The 27,456-nt window shown below is 41.8% G+C and overlaps 1 protein-coding gene across 1 annotated transcript in view; it reads left to right on the top strand.

Annotated features, from left to right (window-relative positions):
* The window catches only part of LOC117506762 (guanine nucleotide-binding protein G(i) subunit alpha-2), a 243,715-nt gene that overhangs the window by 157,410 nt on the left and 58,849 nt on the right, over window positions 1-27,456 (top strand). Inside the window, exon 5 of the mRNA XM_034166349.1 lies at window positions 23,314-23,442. Within this exon, the coding sequence (XP_034022240.1) occupies window positions 23,314-23,442 (129 nt within the window). The remainder of the gene's footprint in view (window positions 1-23,313; window positions 23,443-27,456) is intronic.

Genomic DNA, 27,456 nt, shown 5'->3' with positions numbered 1-27,456 from the left:
ATATCTTCTCCTTGATGAAATAGTGATGCAGACGAGCGATGATTACGCACAGACGTTCACCCTCTCCAGGTATGCGAGCACCCAGCCAGTGCGCTCGGTCTACTTTTATTGGCTTTTCAAACTTGTCTGCACCAAGCAGCTCAGGGAGGAACTTAGACAAAAACATTTCCATCTGACCTTTCTCCATCTTTTCAGGAATTCCCACTATCTTGATGTTTTGTCTCCTGAAACGAGCTTCTAAGTCCACCACTTTATGACCCAGCCTTTCGTTTTCAGCTCAAAGCGTGTCAAGAGCGTTCTCAACCAGCTTTATACGCCGCTCATAGTCACAGCCAGCCTTCTCAACATCTTGAACCCGGGCACCCAGACTCACCACGGACGCCCAGGTAACTGATAGAGAGGCCTCGAGCGTGTTGAATCTCTCATCCATCCTATTTTGTAAGCCGCGAATGGCCGAGAGGATGTCTGTTGGATCCTCATCGTCCAACTTGCTAGCTGTAGCAGAAGTTAGCTCAGGGTCCTCGGCTAGCGCAGGTGGTTTGGTATTGCTCTCATTGTTAGGTTTTTCAAGCTTCTTTCCTCTTTCACTTCTTGGTTTCGTCATCTTGATGATGTTATACAAAAGGTGCATTCCCGTCGGATCAAACACTGAGTCAGTTACATCGAATAGTGACTAAAATGCAGCGAGGGACAGAGGAGCTCTGTCAAGAAACGTCTACTCCATCAGGTGTTCACTAGCGGCCCCCCTGCCCTGCAGGATTTTAAACCATGACAGCATCATGTGTTACTAATGTAATCTTTGTGACTGTGGTCCCAGCTCTCCTCAGGTCATTGACTAGGTCCTCCTCTGTAGTTCTGAGCTTTCTCAGAATCATCCTTACCCCACAAAGGGAGATCTTGCATGGAATCCCAGACCGAGGGAGATTGACAGTCATCTTGTGTTTCTTCTACTTTCTAATAAATAATCATAACAGTTGTTGTCTTCTACCAAGCTGCTTGCCTGTTGTCCTGTAGTCCCTCCCAGCCTTGTGCAGGTCTGCAGTTTTGTCCCTGGTGTCCTTAGACAGCTCTTTGGTCTTGGCTATGGTGAACAGGTTGGAGTGTGATTGATTGAGTGTGTAAACAGGTGTCTTTTATACAGGTAACAAGTTCAAACAGGTGCAATTAATACAGGTAAAGAGTACAGAATAAGAGGGCTTCTTAAAGAAAAATTGTGAGAGCCAGAATTCTTGCTGGTTGGTAGGTGTTCAAATACTTATTTGCAGTAATAACATACAAACAAATTATTAAAAAATCATACATTGTGATTTCTGGATTTTTTTTTTTTTTGACCCCTCCATGATTTCTAAGTGGGAGAACTTGCAAAACCGCAGGGTGTTCAAATACTTATTTTCCTCACTCTATCTATCTATCTATCTATCTATCTATCTATCTATCTATCTATCTATCTATCTATCTATCTATCTATCTATCTATCTATCTATCTATCTATCTATCTATCTATCTATCTATCTATCTATCTATCTATCTATCTATCTATCTATCTATCTATCTATCTATCTATCTATCTATCTATCTATCTATCTATCTATCTATCTATCTATCTATCTATCTATCTATCTATCTATCTATCTATCTATCTATCTATCTTCTCAAGGTTTCCGTTCAGTAGTCTCAGGCTTTGATTCAATATTCTCAATGTTCAATATATATTCTCAAGATATCTATCTATCTGTCTGTCAACTGATCAATCGATCGATCAATAGATAAATAGATACATTGATTTCTGTGCGTGGCTGTTCACACACCAGCTGTTTGTTCAGGGTTTTATCTCCACAGCTTGCTTTCCTCCTTATGTGGTTATGTCTCTCTCGTGGCTTTCTGGGTTTTTCAGTGTGTCCATCTTAGTTCATTTGATATTTTATTTATTCTGTGCTATGTCTGAAGGTAACACAGCAGCTGGTGCTGAGTTCTTAAAGAACAGATTCGTTATAATGCCTGGCATCAGGCTATGTATCAATCGCTGTTTTGGGAAGGAAGCATATTATCACCTCTCTCCAACCTTTGTTGTGCTGCATTTGATGAACGAGCTAATATGTGCCAGCGGGGAGAGATGAGGTTACCGCAGAGAGGCCAATATCTAATGCTGCATCACTAACAGATACGTCTGTGTTAGACGATAGAGCCACTCTATGATTTAACATCCCCAGAAACACACATTTTGTGTCTGATTTATTGAACATTTGTGTCTATAAAAGCATGCGCAAACACCACTGCACTCCACCTGCATTGCTGATTTACAGAAAGTGTGCAGTGGGGATTGCATCTGTCATATGGGCAAAATTATGTCTATTGTCAATTTAGTGTGTTTGCCTTCACGAATATGCAATTTGGGGTTTGTTCACCAGAGATTGCATCTGTCATATGGGCAAAATTATGTCTATTGTCAATTTAGTGTGTTTGCCTTCACGAATATGCAATTTGGGGTTTGTTCACCAGAGAGTGCAAAATCCTGGGAGGGAACATCCAAATAGGTTTGCAAACGCAACATGATTCATTCAGGCCAAAAAGAAATTTTGCAGGTTCCCTTTTGCATTTGTATTTTGCGAGTCTGAAAGCTTGATGTTAATTTATTGCTGTTGACAGATTGCTGTTCCAGTAGCACAGAGACTGTTGCTTCCTCACATACAGAATTAACATCACATCTCTGTGTCTATGTGAGATGACGCACTCACATCTGTGCACGCTGCTGTGCGCTTTCTGCCGGTGAAGCGCAGACATACACAGACAGCTGTCAGTGAATTCCACCACTGCATACAGCTAGGGAGTGAGACAGCTGTGCCTCGTCCTTTACAGACTCTGAGCTGTGCATGCAGCACACACATGGAATGATGCATTCAAGTCTGTATGTGCTGCGTGTGCATTTTGCTGTGTATGTTGCACTGTGTACAGACCGCACAGAGACACTTGTGCATTGTGCCGGCAAAATGTAACATAGCTATTCACCAATTTCCTTAACTTGAATGAATTAAATTTATGTCAGCAACACAGCACAGTCACAACGTATCAAAACAAAACCAGAACAAAACCAAAATTTGCACTGTGTCTGAAAGGGGGTGGGAAGAAGCAAAGCTTATCAGTTACCCACCCCCCATACCAAAAGTCCAAGTCCAACACTATTAGCACTTATGCTCAAAAAACACAGACTCATAAATCAATCAATTAATCTATCAATTTTATTTATATAGCGCCAAATCACAACAAAGAGTTGCCCCAAGGCGCTTTATATTGTAAGGCAAGGCCATACAATAATTACGTAAAAACCCCAACGGTCAAAACGACCCCCTGTGAGCAAGCACTTGGCGACAGTGAGAAGGAAAAACTCCATTTTAACAGGAAGAAACCTCCAGCAGAACCAGGCTCAGGGAGGGGCAGTCTTCTGCTGGGACTGGTTGGGGCTGAGGGAGAGAACCAGGAAAAAGACATGCTGTGGAGGGGAGCAGAGATCAATCACTAATGATTAAATGCAGAGTGGTGCATACAGAGCAAAAAGAGAAAGAAACACTCAGTGCATCATGGGAACCCCCCAGCAATCTAAGTCTATAGCAGCATAACTAAGGGATGGTTCAGGGTCACCTGATCCAGCCCTAACTATAAGCTTTAGCAAAAAGGAAAGTTTTAAGCCTAATCTTAAAAGTAGAGAGGGTGTCTGTCTCCCTGATCCGAATTGGGAGCTGGTTCCAGAGGAGAGGAGCCTGAAAGCTGAAGGCTCTGCCTCCCATTCTACTCTTACAAACCCTAGGAACTACAAGTAAGCCTGCAGTCTGAGAGCGAAGCGCTCTATTGGGGTGATATGGTACTATGAGGTCCCTAAGATAAGATGGGACCTGATTATTCAAAACCTTATAAGTAAGAAGAAGAATTTTAAATTCTATTCTAGAATTAACAGGAAGCCAATGAAGAGAGGCCAATATGGGTGAGATATGCTCTCTCCTTCTAGTCCCCGTTAGTACTCTAGCTGCAGCATTTTGAATTAACTGAAGGCTTTTCAGGGACCTTTTAGGACAGCCTGATAATAATGAATTACAATAGTCCAGCCTAGAGGAAATAAATGCATGAATTAGTTTTTCAGCATCACTCTGAGACAAGACCTTTCTAATTTTAGAGATATTGCGTAAATGCAAAAAAGCAGTCCTACATATTTGTTTAATATGCGCATTGAATGACATATCCTGATCAAAAATGACTCCAAGATTTCTCACAGTATTACTAGAGGTCAGGGTAATGCCATCCAGAGTAAGGATCTGGTTAGACACCATGTTTCTAAGATTTGTGGGGCCAAGTACAATAACTTCAGTTTTATCTGAGTTTAAAAGCAGGAAATTAGAGGTCATCCATGTCTTTATGTCTGTAAGACAATCCTGCAGTTTAGCTAATTGGTGTGTGTCCTCTGGCTTCATGGATAGATAAAGCTGGGTATCATCTGCGTAACAATGAAAATTTAAGCAATGCCGTCTAATAATACTGCCTAAGGGAAGCATGTATAAAGTGAATAAAATTGGTCCTAGCACAGAACCTTGTGGAACTCCATAATTAACCTTAGTCTGTGAAGAAGATCCCCCATTTACATGAACAAATTGTAATCTGTTAGATAAATATGATTCAAACCACCGCAGCGCAGTGCCTTTAATACCTATGGCATGCTCAAATCTCTGTAATAAAATTTTATTACAGATTTTACAAATACATATTCATTTTTGCTCACACTCCTATATATACATATATACACCACAGATACATACCATACATTAACAAGGTTATACATCATGTTTATACATTATTTAATTCAATTATATTTTTCATTATATCCGGAAATTATTACATTTTTATAATGTTTCTTAAAACAAACTAAAGAACCACATAATCTAATTTCAACAGGACATTCATTCCAAACCTTAACCCCTTTAACTGAAATGCAAAAACCCTTTACATTGGTGCGTATAGGAGGCTTCTTGAATACAGCACATCCTCGTAAACTATATTCAGAGTCCCTCATCTTGAACAGGTTCTGGACATGAAGTGGTAAGGCTTGGTTGTTAGCTTTGTACAAAGTTTGTATTGTGATGTAATCCACTAAATCTCTGAATTTCAATAAATTTAAAGTCATAAACAGAGAATGCGTTGACTCAAGATAATGTTTGTTACAGATGATTCTAATGGCACGTTTTTGTAAGAGAAATATTTGATTGGTGTTTGATTTGTAAGTGTTACCCCAAGACTCAATACAATATGTCATATATGGTGCTATTAAAGAATGATATAAAGTAAGTAACCCTTCCTGTGACAGTATGTCCTTGGCCCTGTACATGATGGCAATAGATTTTGACATTTTCGATTTTATGTAATTTATATGTGGTTTCCAGCTGAGTTTATTATCAATTATAACACCTAGGAATTTATTCTCAGTTACTGTCTCTATTTCCATATTGTTAATGGTTACATTTTTACATTTAGGTACAAGTGTATTTCCAAATATAATACATTTAGTTTTTCCAAGGTGGAGTGACAATTTGTTAGCGTCAAACCAAGCCTTGAATTTATCCAATTCATTTTCCACAGTGTCCAGAAGCTGTTCAAGATTATCACCACTGCAGAACACAGTTGTGTCATCTGCAAAAAGGACACACCTCAGTGCTCTTGACACCCAACTTATATCATTTATATACAGTATAAATAACAAAGGACCTAACTCCGAACCCTGGGGCACCCCACACGTAATTTCCCGGCGTTCAGAGTCAATGTTATATTGAACATACTGAGACCGACCATGTAAATAACTATTTATCCAGTCATATGCCAGTCCTCTGATTCCATATTTCTGTAATTTGGTTAGTAATATTTCATGGTTAACAGTGTCAAACGCTTTCTGTAAATCAAAAAAAATACCTACTGTATATTGTTTATCATCAACTGCAGTCGCTATATTTTCCACAAAATCCATCAATGCATGTGAAGTAGTCCTAGATTTTCTAAATCCATATTGTTCTTCGCAGAGTATTGCATGCTTTAGTAAGTAATTATTCAGTCTTTTTACAAAAATGTTTTCTAGTATTTTGGAAAATTGTGGTAAAAGTGAGATAGGTCTGTAATTGGAACAGATGTGTTTGTCACCAGTTTTAAACAGAGGTATTACTTTAGCTATCTTCATTTGAGAAGGAAATTTACCAGAACTTAATGATATTGTTATGTGCAGACGCGGCTTGAGGAGCGGACCAGCGTCTGACTGAACCCAGCGCTAAATAACCAGAAAGCGGTTCCAAAAACAAAACAATTTTATTTCCCTCCTGTGCAATAATTGGTGTACAACATAAATGTACGGTTGTCTGGCGAGGTGAAGGACGGCACGCTCTCCAGCGCCCAAATGGATCAAAGCTCAGCGCTTCTGGACCCAGACTCACCGCCGAACACCCCCCAGGTGGATACGACAAACTGACTCTGTGAAGGATGGAAAAGGTGAGGTAAGTCAGAGCTACAACAAATATCCTTCAGAGGCACACACTATCAGCAACACATTCAGGTCTGAATTTAAGTTTTATGTAAATGAGCAGCTTCTCACAACAGGTGGAGGATCATCATTCCGTACACCACGGCAGTGAGAAGCAAAGTGCACAATTCTCATCAATGTTCAAATATACTGCGTAACAAAATACCAAATTACTGTTAACACTTATTCAGACAATCATCACCTCTGATGTGTGCTGACAGCATGTGTCCCTCACCCGTCCTCCTTCACAGGCACGATGTGTCAAACCCTGGCGCGGTCCTCAGCGTCTCACAAACGAATGTCACAAGGTCGACTTCCCGGCAATTCTGCTCGAATCACTCATGGCTTAAATGCAGAACGCCATCTCATTATCTGCTTCAGCTGAAAGTCTTTAAGTTTGCACGTGAGCATCATCCACAGGTGCTGCAAGTCATTAGGCCTGCACGTGAACATCCTCCACAAGTGCAGCCAATAATGTTGATGAGGGTGAAGGACTCTTCTGCCAGCACCTTCTCCACAGACAAAAACCAGTTTGCATACCACCTGGAGAGCAAAAAAAAGAAAACAACACCAAAATGTCCAGCCAAACCCCCCAACACACAACAGTACCCCCCATCAACGGGAAGCCTCCCGGCGACCGAACAGACCAGGCCCGAGAACAGCACCTCCCTCCGGGGTCCACGACAGGAAGCAGACGGCGTAACGCTCCCAAGGTCCACAGCAGACAGCAGGACAGGGCACCGCGGCTGGAAGGCCGGCTGGCATCAACAAAAACCCCAAAAGAGTCCCATATACAACCCAACATACAAGAAAAACACAAAACCCACCCAAACCCTCTCCAGGGGACCGTCCCATCCAACCCCGGGAAGAAAAGAAAAATTCCCAAATCCAATAACCCAACATAGCCCCAACAACACAATACAAACATAAATTCACAAAGAAAAATAACAAACAACCCCCCCAGAACGACGTGCAGAGCCCAACACCCCCCAGAAGACCTTTACCGCCAGTTCCAGGAGTAACAGCCAAAGCTGGAATCCCACAGAGGTCCCCAGGTATACATGGAGCAACAGCGCCCCCCAGAGGACCGTACCATCAACCCCAGGAGGCACCCTCCCTACAACCCAGGAACCCCAGACCCGGCCACACTTGGCTAGTCGGCCCCACAATCAATTCCCCCCCAGAGGACCGTCCCATCAACCCTGGAGGTGGAACCTGGAAGGAAACATAAAAAACACAAAAATCCAACCCCCGGTGGACTTCATTAAACCACCCCGGGGGCAAATAAAACAAGCGGCAAACCCTGTTACCCCCCCCAGCACCCCGAAAGACCCCAGATCACTCCCAGAGCCTATCGTCAGTTCAATTTTGGCGAACGGCACAAAACTACCAAGCTGGGGAAGGAAACAGGAAAAACTAACCCAGTCCCATCCCCTAAGCGCAGCGGAAAACCGGAAATACGTCCGGTGCCCCAAACCGACCATACCACCAGCCCATTGGGAGGGGTGGAACTACCGAAATGGCGAACGGCACAGATCAGCCCACCACTCCGACTGAGGTACGTTCCCGCTGCACCACACCCCGGTAACACCAATGACGAATGGTCAAAGGCCCACCGGGGCTGGAGTAGAACCGGGCATCAACCAAACCCAAAAAAACGCCCCTGACAACCCCCCCCCCCACCCCCCCAGGTGCAGAGGTTTTCTGAGACACGCTCAGCGTGACCAACCTGCACCACCCCACAACCCAAAAGACAAACGGTCTTAGAGCATGTGAGGTTGGGGTTAGGGAAGCAGGGAAATAAAAAACAACAAAACAAAACGACCCAATCCTCAAACAGAAATTACCTAAGTCCAAAAAATGAAAACATATGATTACCTGAGTCCAGCCGAGCTCCAAACTGCCAGTCGTTCACTCCACCAGAACCGCCTCTAAGTCCCCAAACAATTTATAACCCCTTACATGAAAACAAAAACAGCCCAAATAACTAAACAACCAAAGGTCTGCCCCTTTTTTTTTTTTTTGTCCATTATTATGCCTGTCTAAGAACACCTGGAGATACGTCATCGTTATCTTTCTTGACGCTTATGTGACCGGGGCAATATGGCGGCTTCAGCTCGTCCGAGCTGCATGGGCTCATCCGCAAGAGGAGCCAGAGGTCCCGTCTGAGGAGTCTCAGTGGGGCGAAGAAGAGGCAGCCCTGATCTGTGTCGGGGAAAGCCCCGAGATGAAAAGACCCGCTCTGATGTCCGCCCCCTCTCGCGTCCACGCTCCTTTATCCGATCATCTAGACGAATAGCCAAAGATATTAGCTCATCTAAATCTTTTGGTTCGTCACGGACTGCTAGCTCGTCTTTTAATGAATCGTTCAAACCATCCACAAACACTCCTCTCAAAGCTGCGGCATTCCAACCGGACTGAGCAGAAAAAATTCGGAAATCCACGGAATAATCCGCCGCACTCCGCCTCCCCTTGGATGACGGAGTTATCTGCACCGGTATCGATAGTGCCGCAGCTGGAGCAGCAGGAAGCAGAACGGCTTGAGCTGCAAGCTCCGTAATGCGAGCATCTGTTTGTTTAATTTGATTTGCGAGAGGCCGTAATTGCTCCCATATCTTCTCCAAGTATTCTTGAACTCTTTCAGCAAATGGAACCGCTTCTGTCGCTGGGTCCATTTTGGAATGGCCGGGAACTACTGTTATGTGCAGACGCGGGTTGAGGAGCGGACCAGCGTCTGACTGAACCCAGCGCTAAATAACCAGAAAGCGGTTCCAAAAACAAAACAATTTTATTTCCCTCCTGTGCAATAATTGGTGTACAACATAAATGTGCGGTTGTCTGGCGACGTGAAGGACGGCGCGCTCTCCAGCGCCCAAATGGATCAAAGCTCGGCGCTTCTGGACCCAGACTCACCGCCGAACACCCCCCAGGTGGATACGACAAACTGACTCTGTGAAGGATGGAAAAGGTGAGGTAAGTCACCAGCTACAACAAATAACCTTCAAAGGCACACACTATCAGCAACACATTCAGGTCTGAATTTAAGCTTTATGTAAATGAGCAGCTTCTCACAACAGGTGGAGGATCATCATTCCGTACGCCACGGCAGTGAGAAGCAAGCTGCACAGTTCTCATCAATGTTCCAATATACTGCGTAACAAAATACCAAATTACTGTTAACACTTATTCAGACAATCATCACCTCTGATGTGTGCTGACAGCATGTGTCCCTCACCCGTCCTCCTTCACAGGCACGATGTGTCAAATCCTGGCGCGGTCCTCAGCGTCTCACAAACGAACATCACAAGGTCGAGTTCCCGGCAATTCTGCTCGAATCACTCATGGCTTAAATGCAGAACGCCATCTCATTATCTGCTTCAGCTGAAAGTCTTTAAGTTTGCACGTGAGCATCATCCACAGGTGCTGCAAGTCATTAGGCCTGCACGTGAACATCCTCCACAAGTGCAGCCAATAATGTTGATGAGGGTGAAGGACTCTTCTGCCAGCACCTTCTCCACAGACAAAAAACAGTTTGCATACCACCTGGAGAGCAAAGAAAAGAAAACAACACCAAAATGTCCAGCCAAACCCCCCAACACACAACAGATATATTACAAATGTAGCAGAAAGGTTTTACTATACAATCAGTAATTTTTTTCAAAAAAGCCATATCCAGATTGTTGAAGTCGGTTGATTTCTTGCTTTTGGAATTATGCACCAGATCAATTATTTCTTTTTCATTAGTTCCACCAATAAACATTGACACAGATTTATTGAATGTTATCTTATTTTCCCAAGAGTTGGCGCTCGATGAATCAATATTACTAGCAACATTTTTCCCCACATTGACAAAATATTCATTGAAATGGTAGGCAATGGACTCATTATCATCAATCACAGTGTTATTCAGAAGAAAAAAAGAAGGATAATCTCTAACATTTTTGTTCTTTTTTATTATTTCATTTAAAATGTTCCATGTATTTTTTTATGTTATCCTTATTTTTAACAAGTAACTCACTATAATATCTTTTCTTACTAAATCTCATAATATAAATTAATTTATTCTTATATATTTTATATTTACTTTCAGCTTCCTTTGTTCTTAATTTTATAAATTGTTTATACAGTAAATTCTTCTTTTTACACGCCCTCTGAAGTCCCTTGGTTATCCATGGTTTATTGCTATATCGATTAGTGTATATTTTGTCAACAAGAGGACAGTATTTTTCATATAACTTGGAAATAATAGAAATTAAACCATCATAGGTTTCATCAACATCATCAACATACGAGGTCTATTAGAAAAGTATCCGACCTTATTATTTTTTTCAAAAACCATATGGATTTGAATCACGTGTGATTACATCAGACATGCTTGAACCCTCGTGGGCATGCGAGAGTTTTTTCACGCCTGTCGGTTATGTCATTCGCCTGTGGGCAGTCTTTGAGTGAGGAGTTGCCCACCCTCTCGTCGATTTTTTCATTGTTTAGGAATGGCTCAGAGACTGCTGCTTTGTTTGATCAAATTTTTTTCAAAACAGTAAGGCACAACTGAGTGGACACCATTCGATAAATTCAGCTGGTTTTTGGTACAAATTTTAATGGCTGATGAGAGATTTTGGTCTGGTAGTGTCGCTTTAAGGACGGCCCACGGCGCCTGATGGCGATCTGCCCTTCGAGGCGGCAGCATCTCACCGTTTCAAGTTGAAAACTTCCACATTTCAGGCTCTATTGACCCAGGAAGTTGTCAGAGAACAGAGAACTTTCAGAAGAAGTCGGCATGAGGAGTTTATTCGGACATTCCATTGTTAACGGACATTTTGTAATGAAAGAACGTGCATGAGTCGCATGTCGGGCCGGACCCGACCGCGGGGGGTCGCGACAGGAAAAACACCTCCGTTGGAAACCTTAACGGCAAGTTGGAACATGCCCAAGCTGTTAAACAATTTCTCAGTTACTCACTTGTTGAAAGCCATCAAAAGCCGCCTGAATTTTACAAATGGTTTTCAACACGGAGGTGTTTTTCCTGTCGCAGCGCACACAGATTTGCCGAGTCGTCACGGAAACGACTCAGCGAATTTGCGCGCACGTCTTTCATTACAAAATGTCCTTAAACAGTGGAATGTCCGCATAAAGTCCTCATGCCGGCCTCTTCTGAATCTTCTCTGTTCTCTCACGACGTCCTGGGTGAATTAAGCCTTAATTTAGGATGTTTTCAGGTCAAAACAGGCCGATGACGGCGCCTGGAAGCGCTGCACGACGTCCCGCTGCGTGGGAAGTCCTTACAGCGACAGAAACACCCCATAATCTCTCATCAGCCGTTAAACTTTTCACCGAAAACCACCTTAATGTCTGGAATAGTGTCCACTCAGATATTCCTCACAGGTCCAGAAAAAATTTTGATAAAGCAACGCGCGCCGTCTCGAGCAGCGTGTGAAACAAAGGAATTCAGCCGAGAGGGCGGGACCACATCTCACTCAAGGCCTGCCCACAGGGAAATGACGTCACCCACACGCGTGAAAAAACTCACGCATGCACACGAGGGTTCAAGCATGATTGGTGTAATCGCACATCATTCAAATCCATATAGTTAAAAAAAAAATAAAAGGGTCGGTTTATTATCTAATAGACCTCGTAAACTCCATTCCAATTCTGGCGTAGTAAATCCTCCCTTAAATTGTCAATAGTTATTGGTGTGACTTTTCTACTCAACCTTTTAAAATCCTTTCGAAACACTCGACCATGTGATGCAAAAACAGTGAACACTGGCAGGTGATCACTAATATCACTTACCAGTAGTCCCGCACTGAGATTACCAGATATGACATTAGTTAGGATATTATCTATAAGGGTTTTTGAGTTCAAAGAGAACTTGAAAAGTGAAGTGAAAATTACCTTGGATGGAAGAATAAGTAAGCCTCAGAATTAAGAACTTGCTTTTTCATTTCTTTTAAAAGCTAGTGCTTCAATATGCAGTTATGCAGCAAAGTTTGTGTGTAAACAAGAGCAAGGAGCATACTGCAAGTGAATGCACTCCTGATCTGCAATTAGAAGACAACACAAGGGGCCACAGCAAGAAATTATTTAAAACAAGGTCATCTGTATTGAGGAAATTCTCATTTACAATGAGAGTGGTGGATACATGGAACAGCCAGCCTCACTCACTCATCTTCAACCGCTTAGTCCAATTAAGGGTAGCGAGGGGCTGGAGCCTATCCCAGCAGTCACAGAGCATGAGGCAGGGTACACCCTGGACAGGATGCCAGTCTGTTGCAGGGCCACAAACAGACAAACAAACGCATTCACATGCACACACACTTACAGACAATTTATAAAGGCCAATCCAGCTAACCTGTCTTTGGATGTGGGAGGAAGCCGGAGTACCCAGACAGAACCCACACAAACACAGGGAGAATACGCAAACTCCACACAGAAAGGCCACAGGTTGGAATCCAACCCATGACCTTCTCGCTGTGAGGCAACAATGCTAACCATTAAACCACTGTGCTGCCCTCCGTATGAATAGCACGGAGGATAATCGGTTTTAAAAAAAGATTAAACATTGGGGAAGTTATGATAGTAAATTGAGATAGTGCCTTGTACCTGCGTCCAGTAACTTAGGTGGCTAATTTAATTTAATTTTACTCTTACGACTATTAATAACTCCTGTCTGCTTTTCAACCCCCCGCCCCCCATTTACTGCATGTTGATTTGACACAGGTTTTACACCGGATGCCCTTCCTGATGCAACACACATTATGTCTTCAATGGGCAGGGGTGACCTTGAGCACTGGAAAGTCCTCATTTACTTATTGCAGTCTATGTCACATCATCACTTGGCAAGGGCGTAGGTTTGGTCTCAGCTTTGGTAGGGACAATACCACCACCTACCACCCCCCCCGCCCCCCTGCCCACCACCACCACCCCCTAACCCACTCATACCATTAGACGCACAAGTACAGCATAATACATAACATATGACGACATAATGCTGAATAATTTAACACTTTATTTACATTATTAAGTGTGTAGGCAGACAAACAAATAGCTTAAATAACAAAATTGCACCCAAAATCACGAATCTATTCTATATGCCTACACCTGAGAGAATAAGACAACAAAAAAAATACTTGTGGAGCTAACAAAAAAAAAAAAGTTTTTGCAACCAAGATGTATAATCTATTCTCTTCATCAATAATACAGTTGTAGGTATCTGGCAACCTAATTTGCCAACAAAAAAAAAGGGCTTTACAATGATATATATGGTGTATTACATTAAACGTAAGCCTGTGATGTCATAACGCAGAGGAAAAACTTGGAAGTTTCACACTAGTGCGCCGCTGATTCTCATTACCGTAAGACCTCATGTAAGCCCTCACGCTGAAAAATTTCAACACTGACAGCAAGCCAAGAACCCGTGCTTTCCAACAGTATGCTATATGTTGCATATATTACGGTAAAGTGCGTTCGGTGACTTTTGAAACGAGGGAAAAGTATGAAAAAGAGCTCAAAAGTGACAGAAAAGTACAGAGACAGACAGCAAACATAAATGTAGTAATTTTTAAGGAAAAGGCAGGGTGTTAGTGTCATTTGTGAAGGTGTGTGTGCGTGTTTGTGTGGGTGTGCAGTTTATTTTAAGTGTGGCGCACAGCATTGTTCGCAACCCCTCCCCCCGCCCTTCTTGTTTTTCTGCACCGGAGCAGTGTTGCCAGATATGAAATATGAAACTATCGTACCAAAACCTCAAAATTATCGTATTTTGGGAGAAATTATCGTACACAAACAAAACGCATACAACGTAGCTATTTTAGCGTTTTTTTTTTAATTTACAAAGAATTTTATGTCACATTTTTAAACAGTAATTATAGTAATGGGGAAACTATGGCACAAAAAGAACGCAAATGCACAAGCAAATGCACTACCAGACTAGAAAGATTTTTTTTTCTGTGAAGGGACACAAACGTGTTAATTACCAGACTAGAAAGAGTCGAATCAACCTCGAGGTCGCTGTCGTCATCCGATGCCATGGCCACTTGTGCAGATTTTGTTGAACACAGAAAAAAATGTTGACACCTCCATAAGGAACTTTAACTTTTTTTTATTCTTCTTGTATATCTCTTTGCTCTTGTGTTTTGTTCGTTTGTTATTGCATTTGTTGAAATAAAGTTTCGAAAAAAAAAAAAAAAGATGTTGGTTGGGGAATCTTCCTGTCACGGTAAAGATTGGATGGGAACTCATTACTTTGTATGGAGAGGGGGCGGGCTTTCAAATGACTGTCCCGGTCGCCCAAAGCCAGTATTTGATGCCGCCTGAGTGCAACAACTGCAAAATGATTCTTGGGTGTCAGAGAGAGATGCGTGTTTGGGCAACCAACTGAAATTATCGTACATATTGGATTTTTTCCCATTATTGATCGTACATTTATTGATCGTACATTTATTGATCGTACATCGTACAGAGGGCAAAACTATTGTACAAATACGATAATTATCGTACATCTGGCAACACTGCACCGGAGCCACCCATCCTCTGCGCTCCGGGACCTCCCACTTTACAAATTAAGCACTGCCTGCCACGAGATGCGCTTTGTTTACGTCCATGTGAGAAGAACGTGAGCTAATGAAATTGCAACATGGGTAACCCTGTCACTCTGGCACGTCGAAAACACAAAACGTGACGACTAAAATTATAGTATCGAGTTCGCAAAAAAATAGTGAATGATTTTGTTATATAAAAAAAATTCTAAATATTGGTAGGGACTATTTTGCCATCGCAAAATATTGGTTGTGACTTGTCCCTATGGTCCATATGCAAACCTACGCCCCTGTCACTTGGTATCAATTAAGCATTTACTCTTTGTAAATCATTTGCAGAACTGTGTCTACCACAACATGCAAATGTTTGGATTGCCCAAGCAATTTAGCACTTGTTATCTTGGATCTTAGGCCCTCCATGTTTTGTTGTATTTCCTTGAGTATGCTCCATACAGTTATATGTAAAGGTTTGGGCACCCCTGATGATTTCCATGATTTTCCTTTAGAAATAACTGGTTGTTTGGATCAGCAATTTCAGTTCAATTTATCATAAAGCAAACAAACAGTGATATTTGAGAAGTGAAATGAAGTTTATAGGATTTACAGAAAGTGTGCAATAATTCTTTAAACAAAATTAGGCAGGTGCATGAATTTGGGCACCCCAACAGAAAAAAAATACAACAATATTTAGTAGATCCTTCTTTTGCAGAAATAACCACCTCTAAACGCTTCCTATAGCTTCCAGTGAGAGTCTGGATTCTGGTTGAAGGTATTTTGGACCTTTCTTCTTTACATAACATGTCAGGTTTGTTGGTTTCCGAGCATGGACAGCCCACTTAAAATCACACCACAGATTTTCAGTAATATTCAGGTCTGGGGACTGAGATGGCCATTCCAGAACATTGTACTTGTTCCTTTGCATGAATGCCTTAGTAGATTTTGAGCAGTATATAGGGTCATTGTCTTGTTGAAAGATCCAGCCCTGGTGCAACTTCAACTTTGTCACTGATTCATGAACATTGTTCTCAAGAATCTGTTGATAATGACTGGAATCCATGTGACCCTCAACTTTAAGAAGATTCCAGGTACCTGCACTGGCTACACAGCCACACAGCATGATGGAACCTCCTCCAAATTTATTGTAGGTAGCAAGCATTTTTCTTGGAATGTTGTGTTCTTTTTCAGCCATGCATACCGCCCCTTGTTATGTCCAAATAACTCAATTTTAGTTTCATCAGTCCACAGCACCTTATTCCAAAATGAATCTGGTGTGTCCAAATGTGCTTTAGCATACCTTAAGTGACTCTGTTTGTGGCATGTATGCAGAAAAGGCTTCCTCTGCATTACAGCATCATACAGCATCTCCTTGTGCAAAGTGTGCTGTATAGTTGAACAACGCACAGAGACACTATCTGCAGCAAGATCATGTTGTAGGTCTCTGGAGCAGGTCTGTGGGTTGACTATGACTGTTCTCATCATCCTTCGCTTCAGCTTATCTGAGATTTTTCTTGGCCTGCCACTTCAGGCCTTAAGTAGTACTGTGCCTGCAGTCTTCCATTTCCTCACTATGTTCCTCACAGTGGAAACTGACAGCTGAGATAGCTTTTTGTATCCTTCCCCTGAACCATGATGTTGAACAGTCTTTCTTTTCAGGTCATTTGAAAGTGGTTTAGAGGCTCCCATGTTGCCACTCATTAGAAGAGATACAAAGAGGGGAAACATTGCAAATGGCCACCTTAAGTACCGTTCTCATGATTGGATTCACCTGTCTGGAGGAAGTCAAGGGTCAGTGAGCTTACCAAACCAATTTTGTGTTCCAATAATTAGTGCTAAATGTATTCAAATCAATAAAATGACAAGGGTGCCCAAATTTATGCACCTGCCCAATTTTGTTTAAATAATTATTGCACGCTTTCTGTAAATACTATAAACTTCATTTCACTTCTCAGATATCAGTGTGTTTGTCTGCTATATGATGTATTTAACTGAAATTTCAGATCCAGACAACCAATGATTTATAAATGAAAATCATGAAAAGTATCAGGGGTGCCCAAACTTTCACATACAACTGCATTTAATATATGTGTAATTAAGATGATATTAATACTGCAGTTATAATTCGAAATACTTGATGTGTCAGCCCTGCAATAGACTGGCAGCCTGTCTGCTGCAACCAGTTATACAGCTTCATGGTGAAGTGGTATAGAGGAGGATTTTGTTTACAAAGAACATGCAGAATTTTAGCTCCAATTTGCCAGAAGGCACATGGGAAATCCAAGCCTGGATTTGATCTGTTTTCCAGTTTTACCGTTTTTCTCTGCTCCACTCCAACAGGAAACTGTAAATGTGGATGGAGCAGGCAAATGTTGCATCATTCCCAGTTTCTCCGCTCACATCCATAGAAGCCTATAACTCCTTCAGACTGCTTTTGGTGACTTGGTGGCTTCCCTCATTAACCTCCTTTCAACATTGCCACTCTGTTTCTGCAACCCCTGACGCCTTATCCTAACTCAGCTTCTCAAGTGCTGCAATCAGGGTATCCATTGATTTTGCAAAGATCACAGCATCATCTGCAAAGTTAGGATCAGTAAAAAATTCCTCACCAATGACAGCACCTTAGCTGATGTTTGTCACATCCAGTGATGCCGGTAACGCGTTACTTAGTAACGTAGGTAACGCGTTACTTAGTAAAAATTTCTTACCTGTAAATCTGGTCATGTTTTCTGCATAAATAAATGTTATCCATTCTTTGTGCTCAAACGCCAAAGCAGGGGCGAATCCAGATGGAATGGGGGCGTGGGGCAGGGATGTGCCCCCCTCCCCCACAACACCCCTAGATTAAAGGTCCAGTTTTGAAGCCTTTTTTTTACTACAACTACTAATACTACTTAAAATAATAATAATTTTGACAAGTAAAATGTTTATAGAGAATTTAAATGTTAGAAAAATGTTAGAATTTAATAGTTACATTTATAAACAATGTAGGTTAGAAATTGCAAGTTTTACTGTTACAGTGCTGTCAACAGTTAAATATGAGGTCAAGAAAGATTATTTTACTTTTTATAAAACAAGTATTTATTTTCATTGAAGTCAAGAAAGGGTGACTATAAAGTGAGTTTTGGCAAAACAGGTATCATTGTCATGTTGAGGTGGCAGAGGGTTGTTGTCGGCAGCTGGGGAAAGTAACTAAAAAAGTAACTAGTAATCTAACTTAGTTACTTTTACAATTGAGTAATCAGTAAAGTAACTAAGTTACTTTTTCAAGGAGTAATCAGTAATTGGATTACTTTATCAAAGTAAATGTGGCAACACTGGTCACATCCCTACCCAGATCCCAGTTATCAATCAAATTGAGATTAACATTTACTTTGACTTTGGGCTCATTGGACGTAATAATGGCACACATCAGAATTAAAACAACCGCACATATACACTTGATTGTTTATGTCTGCTAAACTTTGAAACAGTCCATTATCCGAATTGAGGCAATGTGAGTGTGTGTGTTTGTGTGTGGGGGGGGGGGGAAGCTGCAGCAGCTAAAGCTGTGCTGCACCCCGGAGGGGGAGGGAGTGGTGTGAGCGGGGACTGGGATGGGGTGGGGGATGGGGACAGGAACACAAAGGAGTGGGTAGGGGCATGGAAGCATGCGTATCAGTCTCTGTCCATGTGTGAGTGGCAAATGAGTTAAGTTTATGTCAGTTTCTGTCTGCGTGTGCTGGAATTGCAGAATATAAGAAGACAGCCGAATGGTTCACCTAGGCAGTAAAAAGTCTTCTGGAGGAAAACAACAGGGCATTTTGTCCTTGGAGGCAGTGGTATGTTTGTCGCTGTGTTACATCACCTTTCCTTCCAACAACACTCAATAATCGTTTGGGAACTGAGGACACTAATTGTTGAAGCTTTGTAAGTGGAATTCTTTCCCATTCTTTCTTGATATACGACTTCAGTTGTATATCAAGTCCGGGGTCTCTGTTTTCATATTTTGCGCTTCATAATGCGCCACATATTTTCAATGGGTGACAGGTCGTGAGTGCAGGCAGGCCTGTCTAGTACCCGCACTCTTTTACTGCGAGGCCACGCTGTTGTAACACGTGCAGAATGTGGCTTGGCATTGTCTTGCTGAAATGAGTAGGGACGTCCCTGAAAAAGACATTGCTTGGATGACAGCAGGTGTTGCTCCAAAACCTGGATGTACCTTTCAGCATTGATGGTGCCATCACAGATGTGTAAGTTGTCCATACCATGGGCACTAACACACCCCCATACCATCACAGATGCTGGCTTTTGAACTTTGTGCTGGTAACATTCTGGATGGTCTTTTTCCTCTTTTGTCTGGAGGACACGACGTCCATGATTTCCAAAAACAATTTGAAATGTGGACTCATCAGACCACAGCACACTTTTCCACTTTTCATCTGTCCATTTCAAATGAGCTTGGGCTCAGAGAAGCCCGTGGCGTTTCTGGATGTTGTTGATGTGTGACTTTCGCTTTGCATGGCAGAGTTTTAACTTGCACTTGTAGATGTAGTGATGAACTGTGTTAACTGACAATGGTTTTCTGAAGTGTTCCTGAGCCCACGCGGTAAGATCCTTTACATAATGATGTCCGTTTTTAATGCAGTGCCGCCTGAGAGATCGAAGGTCACGGGCATTCATTCATTCATTCATTCGGGCATACGTGTAGAAAGTTCTCCAGATTCTCGGAATCTTCTGATTATATTATAGACTGTAGATGATGGATTCCCTAAATTCCTTGCATTTAAATGTTGACAAACATTGTTCTTAAACTTTTGGACTATTTTTTTTCACACAGTTGTTCACAAAGTGGTGATCCTCACCCCATCTTTGCTTGTGAATGGCTGAGCCTTTTGGGGATGCTCCTTTTATACCCAATCATGACACTCACAATTAGTGTCCTCAGTTCCCAAATGCTTATTGAGTGTTGTTAGAAAGAAAGATGATGTACCATAGTGGTAAACACACCACTGGCCCAGCTTTTTTTGAAACATGTTGCAGGCATCCATTTCAAAATGAGCAAATTTATTGCCACAAAACAATAAAGTTTATCATTTTGAACATTAAATATCTTGTCTTTGTGGTGTATTCAATTGAATACAGGTTGAAGAGGATTTGTAAATTATTGTATTCTGTTTTTATTTAATCAATCAATCAATCAACTTTTTTTTTATATAGCGCCAAATCACAACAAACAGTTGCCCCAAGGCGCTCTATATTGTAAGGCAAGGCCATACAATAATTATGAAAAACCCCAACGGTCAAAACGACCCCCTATGAGCAAGCACTTGGCTACAGTGGGAAGGAAAAACTCCCTTTTAACAGGAAGAAACCTCCAGCAGAACCAGGCTCAGGGAGGGGCAGTCTTCTGCTGAGACTGGTTGAGGCTGAGGGAAAGAACCAGGAAAAAGACATGCTGTGGAGGGGGGCAGAGATCGATCACTAATGATTAAATGCAGAGTGATGCATACGGAGCAAAAAGAGAAAGAAACAGTGCATCATGGGAACCCCCCCCACAGTCTACGTCTAAAGCAGCATAACCAAGGGATGGTCCAGGGTCACCTGATCCAGCCCTAACTATAAGCCTTAGCGAAAAGGAAAGTTTTAAGCCTAATCTTAAAAGTAGAGAGGGTATCTGTCTCCCTGATCTGAATTGGGAGCTGGTTCCACAGGAGAGGAGCCTGAAAGCTGAAGGCTCTGCCTCCCATTCTACTCTTACAAACCCTAGGAACTACAAGTAAGCCTGCAGTCTGAGAGCGAAGCACTCTAATGGGGTAATATGGTACTACGAGGTCCCTAAGATAAGATGGGACCTGATTATTCAAAACCTTATAAGTAAGAAGAAGAATTTTAAATTCTATTCTAGAATTAACAGGAAGCCAATGAAGAGAGGCCAACACGGGTGAGATATGCTCTCTCCTGCTAGTCCCCGTCAGTACTCTAGCTGCAGCATTCTGAACCAACTGAAGGCTTTTTAGGGAACTTTTAGGACAACCTGATAATAATGAATTACAATAGTCCAGCCTAAAGGAAATAAATGCATGAATTAGTTTTTCAGCATCACTCTGAGACAAGACCTTTCTGATTTTAGAGATATTGCGTAAATGCAAAAAGGCAGTCCTACATATTTGTTTAATATGCGCTTTGAATGACATATCCTGATCAAAAATGACTCCAAGATTTCTCACAGTATTACTAGAGGTGAGGGAAATGCCATCCAGAGTAAAGATCTGGTTAGACACCATGCTTCTAAGATTTGTGGGGCCAAGTACAATAACTTCAGTTTTATCTGAGTTTAAAAGCAGGAAATTAGAGGTCATCCATGTCTTTATGTCTGTAAGACAATCCTGCAGTTTAGCTAATTGGTGTGTATCCTCTGGCTTCATGGATAGATAAAGCTGGGTATCATCTGCGTAACAATGAAAATTTAAGCAATACCGTCTAATAATACTGCCTAAGGGAAGCATGTATAAAGTGAATAAAATTGGTCCTAGCACAGAACCTTGTGGAACTCCATAATTAACTTTAGTCTGTGAAGAAGATTCCCCATTTACATGAACAAACTGTAATCTATTAGACAAATATGATTCAAACCACCGCAGCGCAGTGCCTTTAATACCTATGACATGCTCTAATCTCTGTAATAAAATTTATGGTCAACAGTATCAAAAGCAGCACTGAGGTCCAACAGAACAAGCACAGAGATAAGTCCACTGTCCGAAGCCATAAGAAGATCATTTGTAACCTTCACTAATGCTGTTTCTGTACTATGATGAATTCTAAAACCTGACTGAAACTCTTCAAATAGACCATTCCTCTGCAGGTGATCAGTTAGCTGTTTTACAACTACCCTCTCAAGAATCTTTGAGAGAAAAGGAAGGTTGGAGATTGGCCTATAATTAGCTAAGATAGCTGGGTCAAGTGATGGCTTTTTAAATAATGGTTTAATTACTGCCACCTTAAAAGCCTGTGGTACATAGCCAACTAACAAAGATAGATTGATCATATTTAAGATTGAAGCATTAAATAATGGTAGGACTTCCTTGAGCAGCCTGGCAGGAATGGGGTCTAATAAACATGTTGATGGTTTGGATGAAGTAACTAATGAAAATAACTCACAAACAAATAACTGTAATAATTTACATTTCACACAACATCCCAACTTCATTTGAATTGGGGTTGTAAATTCTGGTTCTGTTAGTGAAGCTTTGGACTAATGGCTGGTGATCACCTTAGTATTTCTTCTGTTTTTCTTGTTGCTTAATGCTGACACATTATACTATATTTGTTGTCTTTCTGCTGCCTGATTCTGTTTTTTTTTTTCTCTCTCTCTGTTTGAGGTGCGGCTCCATCTGGAAGTGGGAGTGGGTGTTTTCTTCTGTAATGCTCATGAAATAGATGGGTTCTGTGGACCCAGTCCTCCTCTCCTCCCCAGTCAGCCTCCTGTCCTGGACACCAGCATGGACTCCCAAGCTTTCCTGTATAATTGTATTCTCAATTGTGTCCTGTAGCATGGCCCAAGCAGAGGGTCACCCCTTTGAGTCTGGTCTGCTTGAGGTTTCTTCCTCAAATCATCAGAGGGAGTTTTTCCTTACCACTGTCGCCTGTGTGCTTACTCTGGGGGTTGATAAGGTTCGACTTTACTTGTGTGAAGCACTTTGAGGCAACTTTGTTGTGATTTGACGCTATGTAAATGAAATGAATTGAATAAATTGAATCTGTATGAGGACAAATATACAGTTGCAAAGGAAAACATGAAAAGCATGAAAGCCTCCATTTTTTTGTTTGTCTCATTCTGTGTGCTGGTCAAGAAGTGTTTGTTGTCATATCTGTGGTTGCCATTTGAGCTCATGATTGATGACTGGTTGGGATTACACTCAGGCTGGGCTCGGGTTTGTTGAAATGGAACCTAAATTCGATGTGAAAACAGAGTTTGACACAGCAGCAGCAGCAGCATGCGAAGTGCTGTCATGATTTAGTGAATTATTGCAACACCTTATGTTCACGCTATTGTAAACGTCACTTAGGCTGATGAAAAACTGTCAAGTGAGAATCTGCAATTTATTTCTGAGTGCGGCCTGTGTGTAAAACAGAAAATGCGGCAAAAGATCACAAAGTTAGGAGACCAACAAAATATGGACTAGACTCGTGGATGCTCATAGTGTGCACGTGTACGGTCTGTATTTGCCATCTTACTGTCTTAAAATCTCTTTCTTACAGTTATCTCAATGACCTGGAGAGGATAGCCAAGGCAGATTATATCCCCACTCAGCAGGATGTGCTGCGAACTCGAGTAAAGACCACTGGCATTGTGGAGACTCACTTCACTTTCAAGGAGCTGCATTTCAAGTAAGAGCAACTGTGATTTAATGCAGTTACAAAAAAAACCCAAAACAAACTAAAACAGACTTTTAGTCACATATTTGGGAACAGCTGACTCCACTTTCACTCCGCCACTATGCCACCTGACAGACGAGGGTGGAGGTTATCCAATTGACAGACCTCAGAGGGAAGAGTTGGGGATATTTTACTGGTGATTTAAATCACTCTGAAAATCGTTCCTTTTATTGAACAGTATGAGTTATGAGGTAATACTACCTGTGGGCATTAAGACACTAAGGGATACAACAATCTGGCTTTTGAACTCAATGACCTTACCTCACCTTCACACAAATGATTGTCCTTCGGCTGAGCTTGCCAGGGCAATTCTGGAATCCATTTCCAGTCGTGGTCGGAAGCTTACATACAGTCATCATGGGCATGAATTTTGGGCTGCCTTTTTGCATTTACGCAATATCTCTAAAATCAGAAAGGTCTTGTCTCAGAGTGATGCTGAAAAACTAATTCATGCATTTATTTCCTCTAGGCTGGACTATTGTAATTCATTAATATCAGGTTGTCCTAAAAGTTCCCTAAAAAGCCTTCAGTTGGTTCAGAATGCTGCAGCTAGAGTACTGACGGGGACTAGCAGGAGAGAGCATATCTCACCCGTGTTGGCCTCTCTTCATTGGCTTCCTGTTAATTCTAGAATAGAATTTAAAATTCTTCTTCTTACTTATAAGGTTTTGAATAATCAGGTCCCATCTTATCTTAGGGACCTCGTAGTACCATATTACCCCATTAGAGCGCTTCGCTCTCAGACTGCAGGCTTACTTGTAGTTCCTAGGGTTTGTAAGAGTAGAATGGGAGGCAGAGCCTTCAGCTTTCAGGCTCCTCTCCTGTGGAACCAGCTCCCAATTCAGATCAGGGAGACAGATACCCTCTCTACTTTTAAGATTAGGCTTAAAACTTTCCTTTTCGCTAAGGCTTATAGTTAGGGCTGGATCAGGTGACCCTGGACCATCCCTTGGTTATGCTGCTTTAGACGTAGACTGTGGGGGGGTTCCCATGATGCACTGTTTCTTTCTCTTTTTGCTCCGTATGCATCACTCTGCATTTAATCATTAGTGATCGATCTCTGCCCCCCTCCACAGCATGTCTTTTTCCTGGTTTCTTTCCTCAGCCCCAACCAGTCTCAGCAGAAGACTGCCCCTCCCTGAGCCTGGTTCTGCTGGAGGTTTCTTCCTGTTAAAAGGGAGTTTTTCCTTCCCACTGTAGCCAAGTGCTTGCTCATAGGGGGTCGTTTTGACCGTTGGGGTTTTTCATAATTATTGTATGGCCTTGCCTTACAATATAGAGCGCCTTGGGGCAACTGTTTGTTGTGATTTGGCGCTATATAAAAAAAAAGTTGATTGATTGATTGATTGATGAATGTCGTGGTAATGTTGGGTTTTTAATAAGGGTGTAATGATACATGTGTTTGTATTGAACTGTTTCGGTACAGGACGTTCGGTTCGGTAAAGGGCTGTGCACGGGTGAGTTTGCGTTGAGTGTGCTTACCGTCATTTCCGGACTATAGAGCACACCTGAATATTAGCCGCACCCACTAATTTTAAAAAGATAAACAAAATTGTACATAAATAAGCCGCACTTGTCTATAAGCTGCGGGTCTCCATGTTGTAACATGAGATATTTACACAGAAAGATGTTAGACTGAAAGATTTTTTTAACTTTTAATTAAATATGTACCGTAAATGCACATGCACGGTGTCCCTGCTCCACACAGAGAACTGAGTAATTTTTAACTTTTTCTTGAGATTTCATCGCATGTTCAGCCAAGATCGCACGGAGGCTGAGACGTTATTGAGGCGCTGTGACTTTTTCGACTTGTTGCGCCAAGACAGAGAACCGGTGTGGAAGGGTGGGGGGAGAAGGCTCCGTTATGTTAACTGATCTGACGGCACAACTCTGGTGCACCGTGCTGGAGAGGGACTTTTCTTCACTAAAACGAACAGGTAAGACCTTATATTTACACTGTGTGTGAGTTTACACAACATGAGGAGAGCAGCTTTCAGGAAATCAATTGACAGCATCAATTGATGTATTTGTTGTTTATTTGAGAACATTTTATTTAACTTATTACCAGGCAAACAACAACAACAAGCAAATTTAGGTTTTGCATTTTGTTCCCATACTATACCAAAAATGAACCGAACCGTGACCTCAAAACTGAGGTACGTATCGAACCGTGATTTTTGTGTACAGCATACATCATGAATGACGTCATAAAACAAGAATTTTGTGCACAAGTTTAAATTTACTTTGGATCTTCTCAAATCCACATAGGGTCAAATTGTACATATAGGGTTAATATTTACATACATTCAATTAAATATTTTAATAGGTGGCACTGAAGGTTCTGCAATCTCTTTTAAAGTGATAAGGCCAAGGCCTATTAACTCCTGATGTGATGATGATTGACTACAACTGGTAGTTTCTCATTGCCAGCATAAAAAGGATGTGTTGACAGCACTCAGTGGATTGACCAATACTGAAAACAATGTGAAAGTCCAAGGAACACAGTGAAGGTCAAAGAACACTGTAGATTTACAGAAGCTGGACTAAGGTGACGACTGAATGTTTTTGGTGCAAAGTGTCTCTAAAGGATCTTTGGGTATTTTCAATTTGTTTCAATTTATTTTCATTTATATAGCGCCAAGTCACAACAGAGTTGCCTCAAAGCGCTTCACACAGGTAAGGTCTAACCTTACCAACCCCCAGAGCAACAGTGGTAAGGAAAAAACTCCCTCTGAGGAAGAAACCTCAAGCAGACCAGACTCAAAGGGGTGACCCTCTGCTTGGGCCATGCTACAAACATAAATTACAGAACAATTCACAGAACAATTCACGGACGAATATACAAGAAATGCTATTGGCGCACAGGACAGGAGGATCGCCAACACAAATACAGCTCCCATCTCTGGATGGAGCTGCACCTTAAACAGAGAGAAAAAAACAGAATCAGGCATCAGAAAGACAAAAAAATACTGTATAATTTGCCAGCATTAAACAACAAGAAAAACAGAGAAACACTAAGGTGATCGCTGGCCACTAGCCCTACAACTTCACTAAAAGGCCCAGAATTTAGGTAAAGTTGAGGCCGCAGCCCGCTCCAATTACTAATAAATGAATTAAAAGAGTAAAAAGCGTAAAACAAAACTGTACCAGTATGCTAGCCATATGAAAGGGAAAATAAGCGCGTCTTAAGTCTGGACTTAAGTCTCCACAGAATCTTACTGTTTTACTGACGCAGGGAGCTCATTCCACAGAACAGGGGCACGATAAGCGAAAGCTCTGTGACTCGCAGACTTCTTATTCACCTTAGGGACACAAAGTAGTCCTGCACCCTGAGAACGTAAAGCCTGGGCCGGTATGTAAGGTTTAATTAGGTCAGCTAGGTAGGGAGGTGCCAGTCCATGAATAATTTTATAGGTTAGTAGCAGAACCTTAAAATCTGATCTCACTGGGACAGGAAGCCAGTGAAGGGATGCCAAAATGAGTGTAATGTGGTCGAACTTTCTGCTTCGTGTCAAAAGTCTGGCTGCAGCATTTTGAACCAGTTGGAGACCCCTAATGCTAGACTGCGGAAAACCAGAAAATAGAACATTGCAGTAGTCCAATCTAGAAGAGATAAATGCATGGATCAGGGTCTCAGCATCAGCCATAGACAGGATGGGACGAATCTTCGCTATATTTCACAGGTGAAAGAAAGCAGTCCTAGTAATATTTCTAATGTGGAGGCCAAAGGACAACGAAGGATCAAAATTACCCCAAGGTTCCTCACTTTGTCAGTGTGATGTATGACACACGAGCCGAGGCCTGAGCGTTAACTGGTCAAATTGATGCCGATGTCTCACTGGACCAAGAACCATCATGTCAGTCTTATCAGAGTTTAAAAGTAGGAAGTTTCTAGACATCCAACTTGTCACTGCTGCAAGGCAATCTTCTAAGGATTTTATGTGAATGAGATTACCAGCAGTTATC

The sequence above is a fragment of the Thalassophryne amazonica genome, chromosome 3 (genome assembly GCF_902500255.1).
Source record: "Thalassophryne amazonica chromosome 3, fThaAma1.1, whole genome shotgun sequence".
NCBI lineage: Eukaryota > Metazoa > Chordata > Actinopteri > Batrachoidiformes > Batrachoididae > Thalassophryne > Thalassophryne amazonica.
This window is presented reverse-complemented; position numbering and strand designations above follow the sequence as displayed.